The following is a 12,601-nucleotide window of genomic DNA, read 5'->3' on the forward strand; positions in this document are numbered from 1 at the left end:
TGGAAGTGTTTTTCATATTCATATTCATCAAGTGAGAAAAAAATCTTCAAGCGAAAAACCGAGCTAACCTAGAAACAAATTTCGATCGGTTGGCCCTTTGTAATCGCTATTAGGCCCACAATACGTTTAAAGCGAAATGAAAACACAGACAATGAATTTAGAACACTAAAACTTTATTAACATATCAATCAATACTGTCATAGGCGAGATATCTTGGTCGCACTTCACTGTTCATGTTAACATTGTTTGTTGTTCCGTCTATCGTGAACTATAGCCAACTAAACAGTTAACGTTATTTTATAGGAACTAATAATATTATATTTCTATTATTTTGTTGACAATTGAAAATATACCTAATTTCATAATGGTCTGATGTTAGATATAAGCATGCTCAGTACCCTTCATGCGACACACAAAATAGGTTTAATCGCATGTAATTGAGGGTGATAGTGCTATAATCTGTACACTATGTAACAATAATAATAATAATGATCTACTGCTAAATGACACGAGTGTGGCACTTTGGTATCTAACCAGCGCCTACGACCGCATGGCTTGCCCATTTGCTTGAGATCTTCCGTTACATTCGCGAGATCCGTGGAGCTTCATTGTGAATTTTAGCTCAACTGAATTTGAGCTTGCCTATGTCCTAACATCAACTGACCAACACGTTACATCGAGATTCCTTTCATACCTAAATTCAGCTTTGTTTGCACTCCTTGAAAATTCCCTCGCTTGAAAATGACCTTCGCAAGTTTAAGAAACCGGGCTCTTTGACTGCGTAAGGTTGACTCCTGGAATCAACGACACATGTTGTACATAAATATACATGCTGTGGATACATAAATATACATATAGGAACAGCTCTGTGTTTACTCACTTTGCCATTCACTAAATTACAGAAGTCGCTTACGACAATTAGGCATACCACAATAGCATCGCAGGCTCTTGCCCGGAACCGAGTCAACCTCGTACATATAATCCCAGGTTAGCTCTTCACCAGCGCTGATGTTGCGTTCAGCGAAGAAGGCTACCCATGGAAACCGAAGGTCATGAGTATCCACAAAGACGTTCTGCACAAACATGTTCGGTTCGCAACAGTGGTTGAAGTATCGGCCAATGTTTCCGCCCGTGAGAGCGTCCATGACGTAGCTTTCTTCTTTTCCAAAGTAAAGTTGCCGGAGTCCATCAGCGTCGAGCTTTTTCTTTCCATTGGACGTGACGCCTGCGGCTACACTGGCGGCAGCCGATATCGAACTACCTGACCCTGTAGTTGTTTCGAGACCAATGGCGTCCATTTCATCATCTATATCTTCAATATCTTCCTCGACTTGGCTTTCGTAGCCTTCCTTATGTTTGACTACATTGTCGATGTAGTCGAGCTCCGCGAAATACGTATCTTGTCCGCTTTCATCAGCCTCAATGTCGGTTAAAATCGTTCCCGCGTAGGTACAGATAAATCGACCTTTCGGGATATCGTGCAGGGTTCGCACACCATAACCTTTACGTTCGGTTTTGAACAGCTGTAGACGCAACTGGATACCATTTTGCGCCACGCGGTTGACGCATCGTTTGCTACAAGCGCATCGCGAATTGCACTCAAACACACCTGTCACGAGTGGTTCGGATAAGGAACGGAACGTGTAACCAGCGTGTCGGTTGATTTCACCCTGAGCATCAGACATGTTCACCGTTTGACGCTGGCATTCGCATGTGTTCCGATCTAAACAATCGTCTTCGCACGTGCAGCATGGCAAAAAATCTTCATCCAACCGCATGACTTTTTCAACCGCTTTGGTGGGACGACGTTCTGGCCAATAAGGAACGGAGTCACGGTCATCGTGGCTGTCTACGCCGTTGACTAAAGAGATAGGGTAAAACTCTGTGCCCTTGGTAATATCCTCCTGAAAGTAGTTGGCAACACTTGGCTTCCATACGGCAAACGGATCGAAGCCAGATTCAAAGCAAAACTGATCAACAGTCAATTTACTCTCCGTCATTATCAGGTAATCCATCACATCGCGTTGGCTCCGCATCATGCGCCCGCAGGGAGCTCTGTATATGACTAAACCCTTCTTCCTTAGCCATCCCTCGTGTCGAGTCCAGCCAACAAAGTACGGCATCACGTAGGGGCTCACCGATGTAAATTTTAGTGGATCGTCATCAGGATGAATGCAGTTCCTTGAGCAATTATGAACCACAAATGGTATCTGTGAGTGAACAGGCTGCACTTTCACTCGTTCAATCGAGCCCTGCAAGCCCAAATCGGCTTTCGAAATGTTTTTCGGCATCCGTAGAGTGCCGGCTTGGACATGATGCAATTTGCTGATCGCAGTCGACTTTCGAGCTGTATTTTTACGTGTCCTTCCGTCCGAGTTTCCGCCTTCACTTCCAATTTCCGTTTCGTCCTCGCCGTTAGAATCGTTATTGCTATCTTTATCTGTGTCCTTTTCTGGGTCCTTGTTCTCTTCTTCTTCGTTGTCGGATAACTCGATAACGTCAAGGGTGTCGTCCGCGAACTCCAGATAGGGCTGTCCCTTTTTCCCGGTTTTTCGACGCGCGATTTTGTGTTTACTCTTGTTTGTTTGAGAGAGGTGCTCAAACACGTCTTTTAGACGATGTGAGCCAGCGTAGATCCATTCGGTAGCAAACGTGTCGCCATAGTGGCGGAACGCCAATTTTAAGAGATTGCCGTCGACAGCCATAACCTGTTAAAAAAAATTAAAATCCGGGCAGAAAATCGCAAACGAATGTCATTTTGCCGTAATATGTAGGGCAAAAGTCAACCGTTCTCTCACATGCTTTAGAGTTCGTTTAAATATGTTCTTTAATTAAACATTTTTTTGTCATAAAAGCACCATCGGCTTTTCAAAAAAAAAGAACAAAAAAAAAAGAAATGTAAGCGCGATACTACTCTAATGCATACACACCCCGTGTGACAAATATTTTCCGAAATGTAATCGACTTCAGTTTGTGCGAGCTTTCATCGATGAAAAATTAATTTTGAAAATACAATAGTTCAATTTAGACATAATATGTAGTATTTGATGCAGGCGTTTTCTAGCTTGCTGGCACTGCTTACTTTAGCAAGGAAGAACTGTTTCTCACGTTCCGCATGCACCATCTGTCCGACGCTGGCTCGTAGAAGCGCGTGCTCCGTTGTCGAGAAGTGTTTCTTGAGAAATGGCACAATAGGCTGGTTGACGTGGCTCCACGGCATCGACGTTTGCTTGCAAATGAGATACATGTTTGATGGTTCGCTATATTGCCAGTAACCGTCCTCGAACAGAATTAGGTACCGGTGTCGATTCTGCCATTTAGGATATTCGATGACAACGCCGGCATAGAACTGTTTGTCGGGCACGTACTGTGACACAATACGTGAACCAAGTTGGAGCTGCATACTGTGTGGGGAAGAATAGGCAACTTGACCAAGCGAAAACGACTTCTCCGTTTCTGCTCCCTCAACCCGGACCTTAACGCTATCGTGGTCGTAATCGACAGCCTTCGTCACTGTGCCTTTACCCCAGGCGTCTGTTTTCCGGCCTTCGAGAACGAAAACCTGAGAAGAATCCCGGTAGGAATGGTCAATACGAGCAACGAATACAAATCAGTATAATAACTAAATCATTATGTTTTAAAGGTATTAAAATTGATTTTAATTTAACACAAACACGGGTTGCAAATCGAACTAAGGATCATGTCTATTCGGATGAAATGTTCGGAAAGAAGTCGGAAATGACAGAATGGATTATGCTTACAAGATACTACAATGGATTATTTGGTTTCTAATGTTCTAGGAAATTATGATCATTGTACTAACTAAAAAACATCCTATGTGACATTAGATCCTGAGATTTTATAATACGCTCATTTTGTAACAATCGTATCTCTTGAATACAGTGAATGTCAATAAGCTGAAGGAAACTTATTATAAATAAAGGATGCATACTATTAATTATTATGGTTAAGAGTTGTAGTAATATATGATATCCTGCTAATAAACACTGATGGAATTCCAGAGCCTTTTACAATAGATATCACGATAATAAGACCACGTACATTAGTTTTTGCCATGGAAAAAACTAACGAAAGACTAACGTTAATTCTACTTACTAGCTAAATTTCAGACGACCTACCGTTTGATTGATCTTGAGTGGTGTTAACTTCGTGAAGCGAGTATCTTTGACGATAGAAGGCATTCGTACGTCAATCATCGGTTTACGTTGTGTTCTCTGTTGCTGTCGTTGGGCGCTGCCTCCGGCTCCAGTTTTAGTAGCCAAGCTGATCGGTGCTGACTTTTGGGTCATTTTACTAGCAGAATGAGATGTATCGCCTTGGGCGCCGCCCGTGAGGCTGCCTGCATGTGTAAACGTGTTACGCGCTAAAATTTCGTAACTTTTTACAACGTTGATTTGCCGCTGAAGGTCGAGGTCAATTCTCGTGGCATCTAGCCTACGGGATATTTCTGTGAGTTTTTCCATCCGCTTGGTAAAATCACACTTCAGCTCAGCCGCCAGTACATGCATTTTAGTTACGGAAGGCTTGTAGATTGATTCGTACATCACTTCTTCGAGCTCGTCCCATGTTAGGCCATCGAGTTCTGGATCTGGCTCTAAAAATGAGTAACGCAAGGAGAGCATTTGAAGTTGAATAGTAGATAAAATGACATTATCGGTTTTTTTCTATTAGAACTGTAACGGCTGTAAGAACAAAAAGAGTCGTTCAGTATTGAAAAGTGGCAAACCTCTCAATACCAGGTACTACTTATTACGATAGATTATAAGATGGGGGTTTGCTGTTGCCCGTTTCTTACAGCATTTGTTCTGGTTACCCGGTTTGGATCACGGCAAGAGTCAATTGGAAAAGACAGAATATATTAAATTAATATATTAGACAGCATGTTGTCTTCTCACGTTCGTTTTTTATTTTCAATATTACCCTAAAATTCACTTAAAACAAGAAGGAGGACACATTTTATATTTTCTAATCAGAATAAAGGTTATAGCTCATAAATAAATACGGCTCAAAATAGTGTTTGAATCTTAGCTGACCTTTACGACAGAAAGGACATTTGTTTACCTGGCATTTCGGCTTTTTGGACGATAATTGATGTACGCTTCTGGTCGGTTTTCTGTAAAATATTTTGCTAAAAAATTTAGTAAGTATGCCAGACAAAACAGGATAGCCATAGGAGAAGTAACAACTGCTACACAACTGGAAAAACATTTACGTCGTTAATTTTTCGCGACACTACTAAACAGGTTGTAAGATACGTATTCAACTTCGAGGGGCATGCAATACCCGCACACTATCATTGTCGGAATCTTAGCAGCCCTCTTCTGTTAGGAAAGACACTTCAGTGTTTTGGCAGATTTTGAGCGATCTGAAGATACGAGTCCCAACCGCCGTTTTACATGCATATTCTTATCTTTCACATAATTTTTGCTCAACAAACTTTGGAGTGCTGACCCTTAAATCCACTTACCGTTTATCGACTCACACTTTATCACCTCAGAAAAATTTCAGGTCCGCAAATATCTGACTTGCATTCAAATTTTCGGCTAAGGAGACGCAAAAGTGAAATTTTTCATAGAAAAATATTCGCTCTTTCATCATGATGAACATGTCGACAAATTAAGATAGAAATGAAGCGAACTCAACGCACAACGCATGTATTTACAGGCAACGTTGGACAGTTGTGAGCCAACCACACGAAGATTTTTTGACGAATAATCTGTCAAAACTATATTCGAAGGAGCTATCCAAAGTTTCTTTACATTTCTGGTGACAAGACATTTTTTTCTGAATCGATGTCACGGTATCGTTATTTTTTAGTGCCAAAAAGAGCATTGCTTACGCTCGTATGATGAATGTAATACCCAGAATGTCGGGCATTTCGGGCTCGCTTGTAGTTAAGAGGTAAAGTATCGGCAATGCGAATGGCAGGAAAAATACACGGAAAATATTGACCCAGATCGGGTACCTTCAACCTGAAAGTAAGCAGAATAAAACGCTGATGGCGATTATATTATAAGAACACCAACGAACAGCCTGTTCGGTTTTACTACCAGAAAAAATAGTTAGGAAGAGTACTTGGTCAAAGTTTCGAACATTTCATCTGTTTACTTTAATAACAGCTTCTACTTGTGGTATAATCAAATAGAAGGAACGAATATATCTTCCTATGGGACGAGTAAAAGGATAAAGCTGTGTATAATAATCTAGCTTAATATATAGCAGTACGTTTTGAGTTTATTTATATCCTTCGAAAGATCTGGCTGAAATCGTTTGCTTTCAAAGTAAGTAACAGCGACACATTTCATACCTATGCTGACTTGAAAATTTAAATAAGCTTCACTACGTATTTTTCACTTACCGGCGTTCCCCTAGAAAGTGTTTTTGACAGACGCAAGCTCCAGATGACGGCACCCATGGACCGTTATCGAACTCAATTCGTCCTAACAGGCAAGACCAAATCACTCGTTCTGTTGGATTTGTCGGGAAAAGGTAAAATCTGGAAAATACATTCATACAATGAGCAAACTATTAATTATTTTATCTGAAAGATCGCATTTTGCAAGAAGTATCTTAACTGTGGCCGAAATTAGGTTTAAAAAAAAAATATGAATTTCGGGTTGAACAAACACACAAAACCGGAGAACAGTGAAAAAAAACGTTATCACTCACTTAATCTGAGGGTGTGTCCTTAGTGTATGGGAGCAGTTAACTACTGCACACTCTGCGTTCATATCCATCGAAACCTCGCCTTCAATAAGATCCCACATCTGCGATAAAATATCACTAATTATTGTTACACGCATAAGAACTCTACAACAGCACAGCACGATATTGATATTATTACATCAATAAAAGCGGTAAAAGGCCCTGGTTCACAGTCGCTAGTGCGACAGACACCTCCCGTCGGTCTGGAAATTTATGGCCTTGATAATAAGCAATGAATAACATTTCCAATATGCTGTAAATCTATACTGCCCATAGTTTATATAGTAGACGTTAATACCATAGATATAATACATTTAGAAGCTATTTACAATAAGATATGTGTGTAAATCATTAATTCGGAAATTTATAATGGCTTTTGATCAAGACAGTAAAATTTGTCTTTACTAAACACAAACCAACAGACAAACTTATCGTTTGCTATTTACTCATTTTTACAGCCTGCTTCGATATTATCCACTGAAACAAATGACTCGTGCACCGCATCCATATCGACAAGAACACGTAAACTAGTATAATCGATCTGCATTTAGTACCAGCGTGTTGTTATCTCTATTCTTATTTCAGCAAGTTGAAAATCGAACAGATTGTTCGATTTTTATTGTCGAACATTTGTACTCATACGACAACATTCGATTATAACATTTTGCAAATCTATTTCCGCGCTCTTCGATTTTGTTGATCACTTTGAAATTAACAAACCGATTGCAAAATCAAATAGATATAAGTATCTAAAAAAAAACTTATTGAAGTCAGCTACACCTATTTTTTGAATGTACATACCCGGTCGCGTCTTAAAGGGGGCAAATCTGGTTTGATTTTATTCATCTTCAGTAAACGGCTCCACACGACGAATGACCATTCAGCTACTAGATTAATTATGCAAGGAAAGTTAAAAAAAAAAAAACTGTTTCTACAGTTTCAGTGGAAGAGATCCCTTGCAACTCACGATCGTACACAATAACAATGCGCCTCACGGTAAATACAGCTCGCGCAGATCCACCGGGATTGGATCTTACCACTATGGCAAGCAGTTTAAATTTCCGCGGAAAGAAAAATTTGAAGGAACGATGCGAGTTAAAACCGGTAGTAAAATCATTGTTTATTCTGATTTGAGTATTGAAGTAAACATATATATTATGTACAATAAATTTTTGGAATTAAATCCCTTCTTTTAATAGGTCATCGAACTAACGCTAGGACAACAATACCGCGATTCGTCATGGAAGGGGCAGCTGAAAGTCAATTATGCAAATTATCGAGTTACTGAATCAAATGAACATATTTATGTTTGAGAAGTAAAAATACCAGACTTGCACATATTTCCGCGTTATTTTGAGTTAATATTGCCTGACGCTCACCCATCCACTCTGGAAACTCCTCCAAGTTCAGGCGATCCGAGCGAAAGCCGTAATCAACAAACACATGACAACCCTAGAAATGTCATCTTGGGCTTTTTTTTTTGCGAAATCTATGATTAGACCGTCGTCGCTGTCTTAGCCTATTTTTTCATCTCAGCCTAATTATTACGTAGAGTCTTACTAGGTAGAGATAAAGAGTCCACATGATAGCTTAGTGGGCAACGTATTTGTCCCGTAATCTTAGGGGCAGGATGTGGTCCGTTTCGTACTGGAAGGCAGTCATCTGTCTGATGGATAGCCTAACGGCGACACCGGACGTAAAATTCGAAATATAGAAGAAAGGCAGCAACAAACAGCTATGCTGAATATGCGTGATGTTTAATTAAACATAAAACTTTAGTTATAAATACCGTGACCTAGCGTTGTCTAACATATCATGTAATCGCATTTACACCTGGGCTTTAATTTCGGCAGGCCATTCTATCTGTAAGTCATTTCTCTATTATTATTTTAATTAAACCAATTCGCTGTTTTATTTCTCATATGCTGCTGAAATATTCTGGAATCTGTGTATCGGTACTAATGATCGAACATGGTCAGGCTTCGATAAAGGGTGCGACCCTTTTTCAATATGAATAACGTCATTGTACTTGGAGATCGCTGTAGCCGTAATGCTAATTTAGTGTTACCTTTCGATAAATGCGAAAAAAAATCTATTATCGAAATAATGGTTCTACTCCTATAGCGTGTGTTATCTCGAAATATTCAACGACTTGCAGCGCCAAAGTTCTTTTCTTTTTGGGCATATTGAAAATTGCGTGCATAGCTTTTCTGTACGAGGTCACGCTCAGTGTTATGTACTATAGTGTCAATAGCTGGATAGATTAGCAATAGGTTTACAATTCCGTCCAGTCCTACTTAGCTCTACTGAGGGCTATCAATCGCTGATCCCTAATCTTTTCACGATTCGTTTCAAGCAAATGGGCGCTTTTATAGCCTATTTTTCCAGATAAAAGGTGCTTCACCATGACCCCTTGTATGTGTCTATTATATATTTACAGTATCGCGTATTAGGGTTTTGTGGACTTGGTTTGAGACTAGCTTCTCCTCTAATGGTCTGCATCAAAATTGATTTTTTTTTTTACTTTTCTCGCTGAACAAACATGCCTGCGATATTGAAGTATTTTTTTTCTAAAACGTTTTGCTATCATCATGGCACCTATAACAAATTGTGTACTCTTGCACCCAATATCACAGATTCTACTACCATTATGATAATCGGCTATCGAACCAGTTATTAAAAGGGTTTAAGATCACACAGATTTCACGTGTCCTCGTCGTAGTGCAGTGGGTAAAGTGTTTGTTTACTAAAGCTAGAAACATATAATGGTCGAGGTCTGAATCCGGGCGTACATATACTTCAATTCGTGTTAACAGCCAGCCGTTTAAAGCAATATCTAAAGGCCCAAGTACTAGATATGAAACTGAAAGCATTTAATAAGTTGTCACATGAGCCTCCGAGCCACAGGCTATCATGTGGCCAGCACCTCTAAAATGCTTGTCTCTCCAAACGATGATACCCATCTCACAATTTTCTACCCACACCTTGATAGGAAATTTGGCAACTTGCTATCACAAATTCAAAAACTGACCCAATATTAGAATATACGCAACCAATGGCAGGAACCATTAATTAGAAGCAGTCAACCGTTAGTAAATAAACAAAACAGTCCTACCAGATCTCTGAGATATTTATTGTATTTAATCTGATGGTTAAGCCCCATGTTAGCACACAGTACATGTTAAATTTTGCGCTTACTTTAAAAATTACGACTATTAGTAAAATCCTTTCAACAATTATTTTAACAGCGGCGCTTTAAGCCACACAAGCGACTACTTCTCTGACAACTCCCGACGCGATAAGCTCCGATATAATAGAATCTTAAAGTATCATTAAAATGAAAACAGATCCGTACAATATCTTGGAGTAAATTAGTATAACCCATTAGGTATCTGGGTGAATACGGTTATCTGGAATGAAGCTCCAAACCAAGAAAGGCATTTCCCAACTGACAACCCGAAAATTGTTCAAGGCCATCCTCCACGATAGGAAATCTGGTCCTTTTCATCCAAATGCCGCGTCTATTGCATTGCCACGGCGCCTTGGTGGTCTACAACAGCCGTTCACAAGGCATAAATAACTTAGTCCATTCATTTAAATTTGTTCTTAATCCATCAAGTCCATCTAAAATGTGAAATGTATGAGTTTGATTCGCAGGTTGATGTGAAACGTGCTTGCAATATATATACTCAGTAATCGATGATTACGCTTTAAACTTCGAGAGGTTTAACTTCTTCCGTGTTGGTGAATTTATGTCACACGAAATAAGTCAGCGCTTTACCCAGGTAAATCTAATACATAGGTAACTTTAAGGTGAGATGATATAATTTTCAGGTAAGGCTGGAAGTGAGCAAAGCATCGAACTGTACAAGCGCAGCAGATGTTCAACATCGTTAGAGAAAGTATTGATGAACAGTGATCCGCGTAATATTGTCTGCTAGACGTTCCCTGAGTCGTCCAAATCAGGCATTGGATCAAAAGACATAATGTATTCCATGGACCCCATACTAGTCTACCACCTATCGATCGGCCCCTCCCTGGTATCTGCAAACGCCACAGTTAATATTGTGGCCGGCCTAAAGAAATGCTGGTACTGGGTCTGTTTCACTAGTGTATTCTCATCGAGTTCACGTATGAATTGCTGAGATTTCAGGAAGAAATTCAGCAGAAGTAAGCGCTGTTAAACTGCCAATATGCTTTTAGAAATGGAGGATCTACGGAAGGAGCTATAAAAGTCATGCTCAATGCGGCATGTGGGCAAACACTGAGGACACGGGAAACGAGGAACTTTGCCCTGCTTGCTATATTGCTAGATGTCAGAAACACTTCCAGCACAATCAACTGGGAGATAATGACAGAGACGCTGAAGCGTAAAAGTGTCTCACCCTATTTACGTCAAACGCTACCATCATACTTGGAAGATGACAGGTCGCTATATGCGAAATGGGAGCACTGCTGGAGTCCCAGAGGGCTCGGTTCCCAAACCGACCCTTTAGAATGTATGCTTCGATGGCATATCATAGCTGCCCGGCCTGCCGAAGGGGGCTGAAACTGTGGCGTACGCTGATTTTCACCGCGCGCAATGGGATCCACTCTAAACAAATGGAGCACAGACTGAGTCAGCCAAATCTTCTACCATAAAAGGAACATAGGGGCTATTGGAATTAAACTACTAATCCAAGACTTAGAGTAATGGTGCGACACATTATTCGAGAAGGTTTATGTCCTATGCAGCTCTGGGGATATAGATGTTGCGGCGCACACGTTCGAAAACTGCGGAGCACTGAAGCTAGGCTAAAGGAAATGGCGCTCACACAGAACTCCGGCTACTGGACACAAAAAAAAAAAGGAAGATGACGGCTGAGGTACAGCAGAAGAGGGAGGCATTTTTCCTAGAAGGTGTCATTAGTCTGAAAGAAAATTTTTAGGGATCAGTAATGAGACAAAACGAGAACTAGTGGCCATTAGCATAGTCAGATTGAGCTTTTTTACAGGCGACATTAATGTATATTCCTGAAACCCTCAAGGACAAAATATGGACTGAATTCTCACGTCAGTTTATCGAGGAATTTTACCATTGCAAAGGGTAAATGGGCAAGCCAGGTTTCTTTTTTGATAAGGCAAGCAGTTCATAAAGTGCATCGTGGATCACGATATTTAAAAGGCCACCTTCAGCTTAGGCGGTTGCCTAATCGTTGTAAGTGGTACTTTGGTGTCTTTATTTCCACGTGTTCTCCAAAAGTCCGCTCTGTCGATATCCGTTTAAAGATGAAACAGCTGATGCAATCGAACCTCCCGCAAATTCGTTCGACACAAAATAACCGACGCATCTTTTTTAAGTTCATTTATATACCTGAATTATTAATAAAAGCCTGAGTTGTGGCCAGCACTTGCGGCCCATAGTGACGATTTGCAACGTCCAAACCGCTTCAGCAACGGGGAATAGTGACTTCATCCAGCAGATCACTAATTACTGCGAAGACAAATGGGTTCGAGTCAAATCAATTTCTCGGATGTTTTATTCTGAAGCACTTCACCGCCACAAAGAACGGCCAATTGTCGAATACCGCCGCAAAGCAGACGCCAACCAAGTATGGCAGGTATGCATGGGTACTTTTTAGTCAGACTGATGGATAATTATTTTTTGCCGGTTAACGACACAGAATCTCCATCTTTGAAGCTTACGGTGTGCTTGAAAGCCCTTGTATAAACAAGCCTGGGCAGAATTTGTGGTGCAGCGGATTTATTCAAATTTTTTGAGACGTTCTACTGAAATTCCACCGAAAATAAACCCCAAAATTGTTTGAAGTATAGGTTAATCGAACCAATAAAATTTAATTTTTAAGTATCAAGTAAACCAAACTAAGTGTGAAGT

The 12,601-nt window shown here is 40.3% G+C and overlaps 1 protein-coding gene across 1 annotated transcript; it reads right to left on the minus strand.

The window, feature by feature from the left end:
- Positions 1-152: 152 nt before the first annotated feature.
- Positions 153-7,692, minus strand: egg (SET domain bifurcated histone lysine methyltransferase eggless). Its single transcript, XM_022849684.2, has 9 exons — positions 7,528-7,692; positions 6,691-6,788; positions 6,380-6,517; positions 5,861-5,993; positions 5,083-5,134; positions 4,140-4,615; positions 3,083-3,562; positions 929-2,708; positions 153-794 (listed from the first exon to the last, which is right to left on the minus strand). The coding sequence occupies exons 1-9, from the start codon at positions 7,570-7,572 to the stop codon at positions 757-759; spliced, it is 3,240 nt and encodes a 1,079-aa protein (XP_022705419.1). The 5' UTR covers positions 7,573-7,692; the 3' UTR covers positions 153-756.
- Between the last annotated feature and the right edge of the window lie 4,909 nt (positions 7,693-12,601).

Source organism: Varroa jacobsoni, unplaced genomic scaffold, assembly GCF_002532875.2.
Source record: "Varroa jacobsoni isolate VJ856 unplaced genomic scaffold, vjacob_1.0 scaffold_1419, whole genome shotgun sequence".
Lineage (NCBI taxonomy): Eukaryota > Metazoa > Arthropoda > Arachnida > Mesostigmata > Varroidae > Varroa > Varroa jacobsoni.

What these genes read in the sequence shown, in the direction of transcription:
- egg (XM_022849684.2), bottom strand. Translation starts at nt 7,572, where the DNA reads ATGAATAAAATCAAACCAGATTTGCCCCCTTTAAGACGCGACCGG. An exon ending in AGGACACACCCTCAGATTAA is followed by an intron (nt 6,518 to 6,690) that starts GTGAGTGATAAC and finishes TGTATTTTCCAG; the next exon opens with ATTTTACCTTTTCCCGACAA. An exon ending in ATTACATTCATCATACGAGC is followed by an intron (nt 5,135 to 5,860) that starts GTAAGCAATGCT and finishes AATATTTTACAG; the next exon opens with AAAACCGACCAGAAGCGTAC.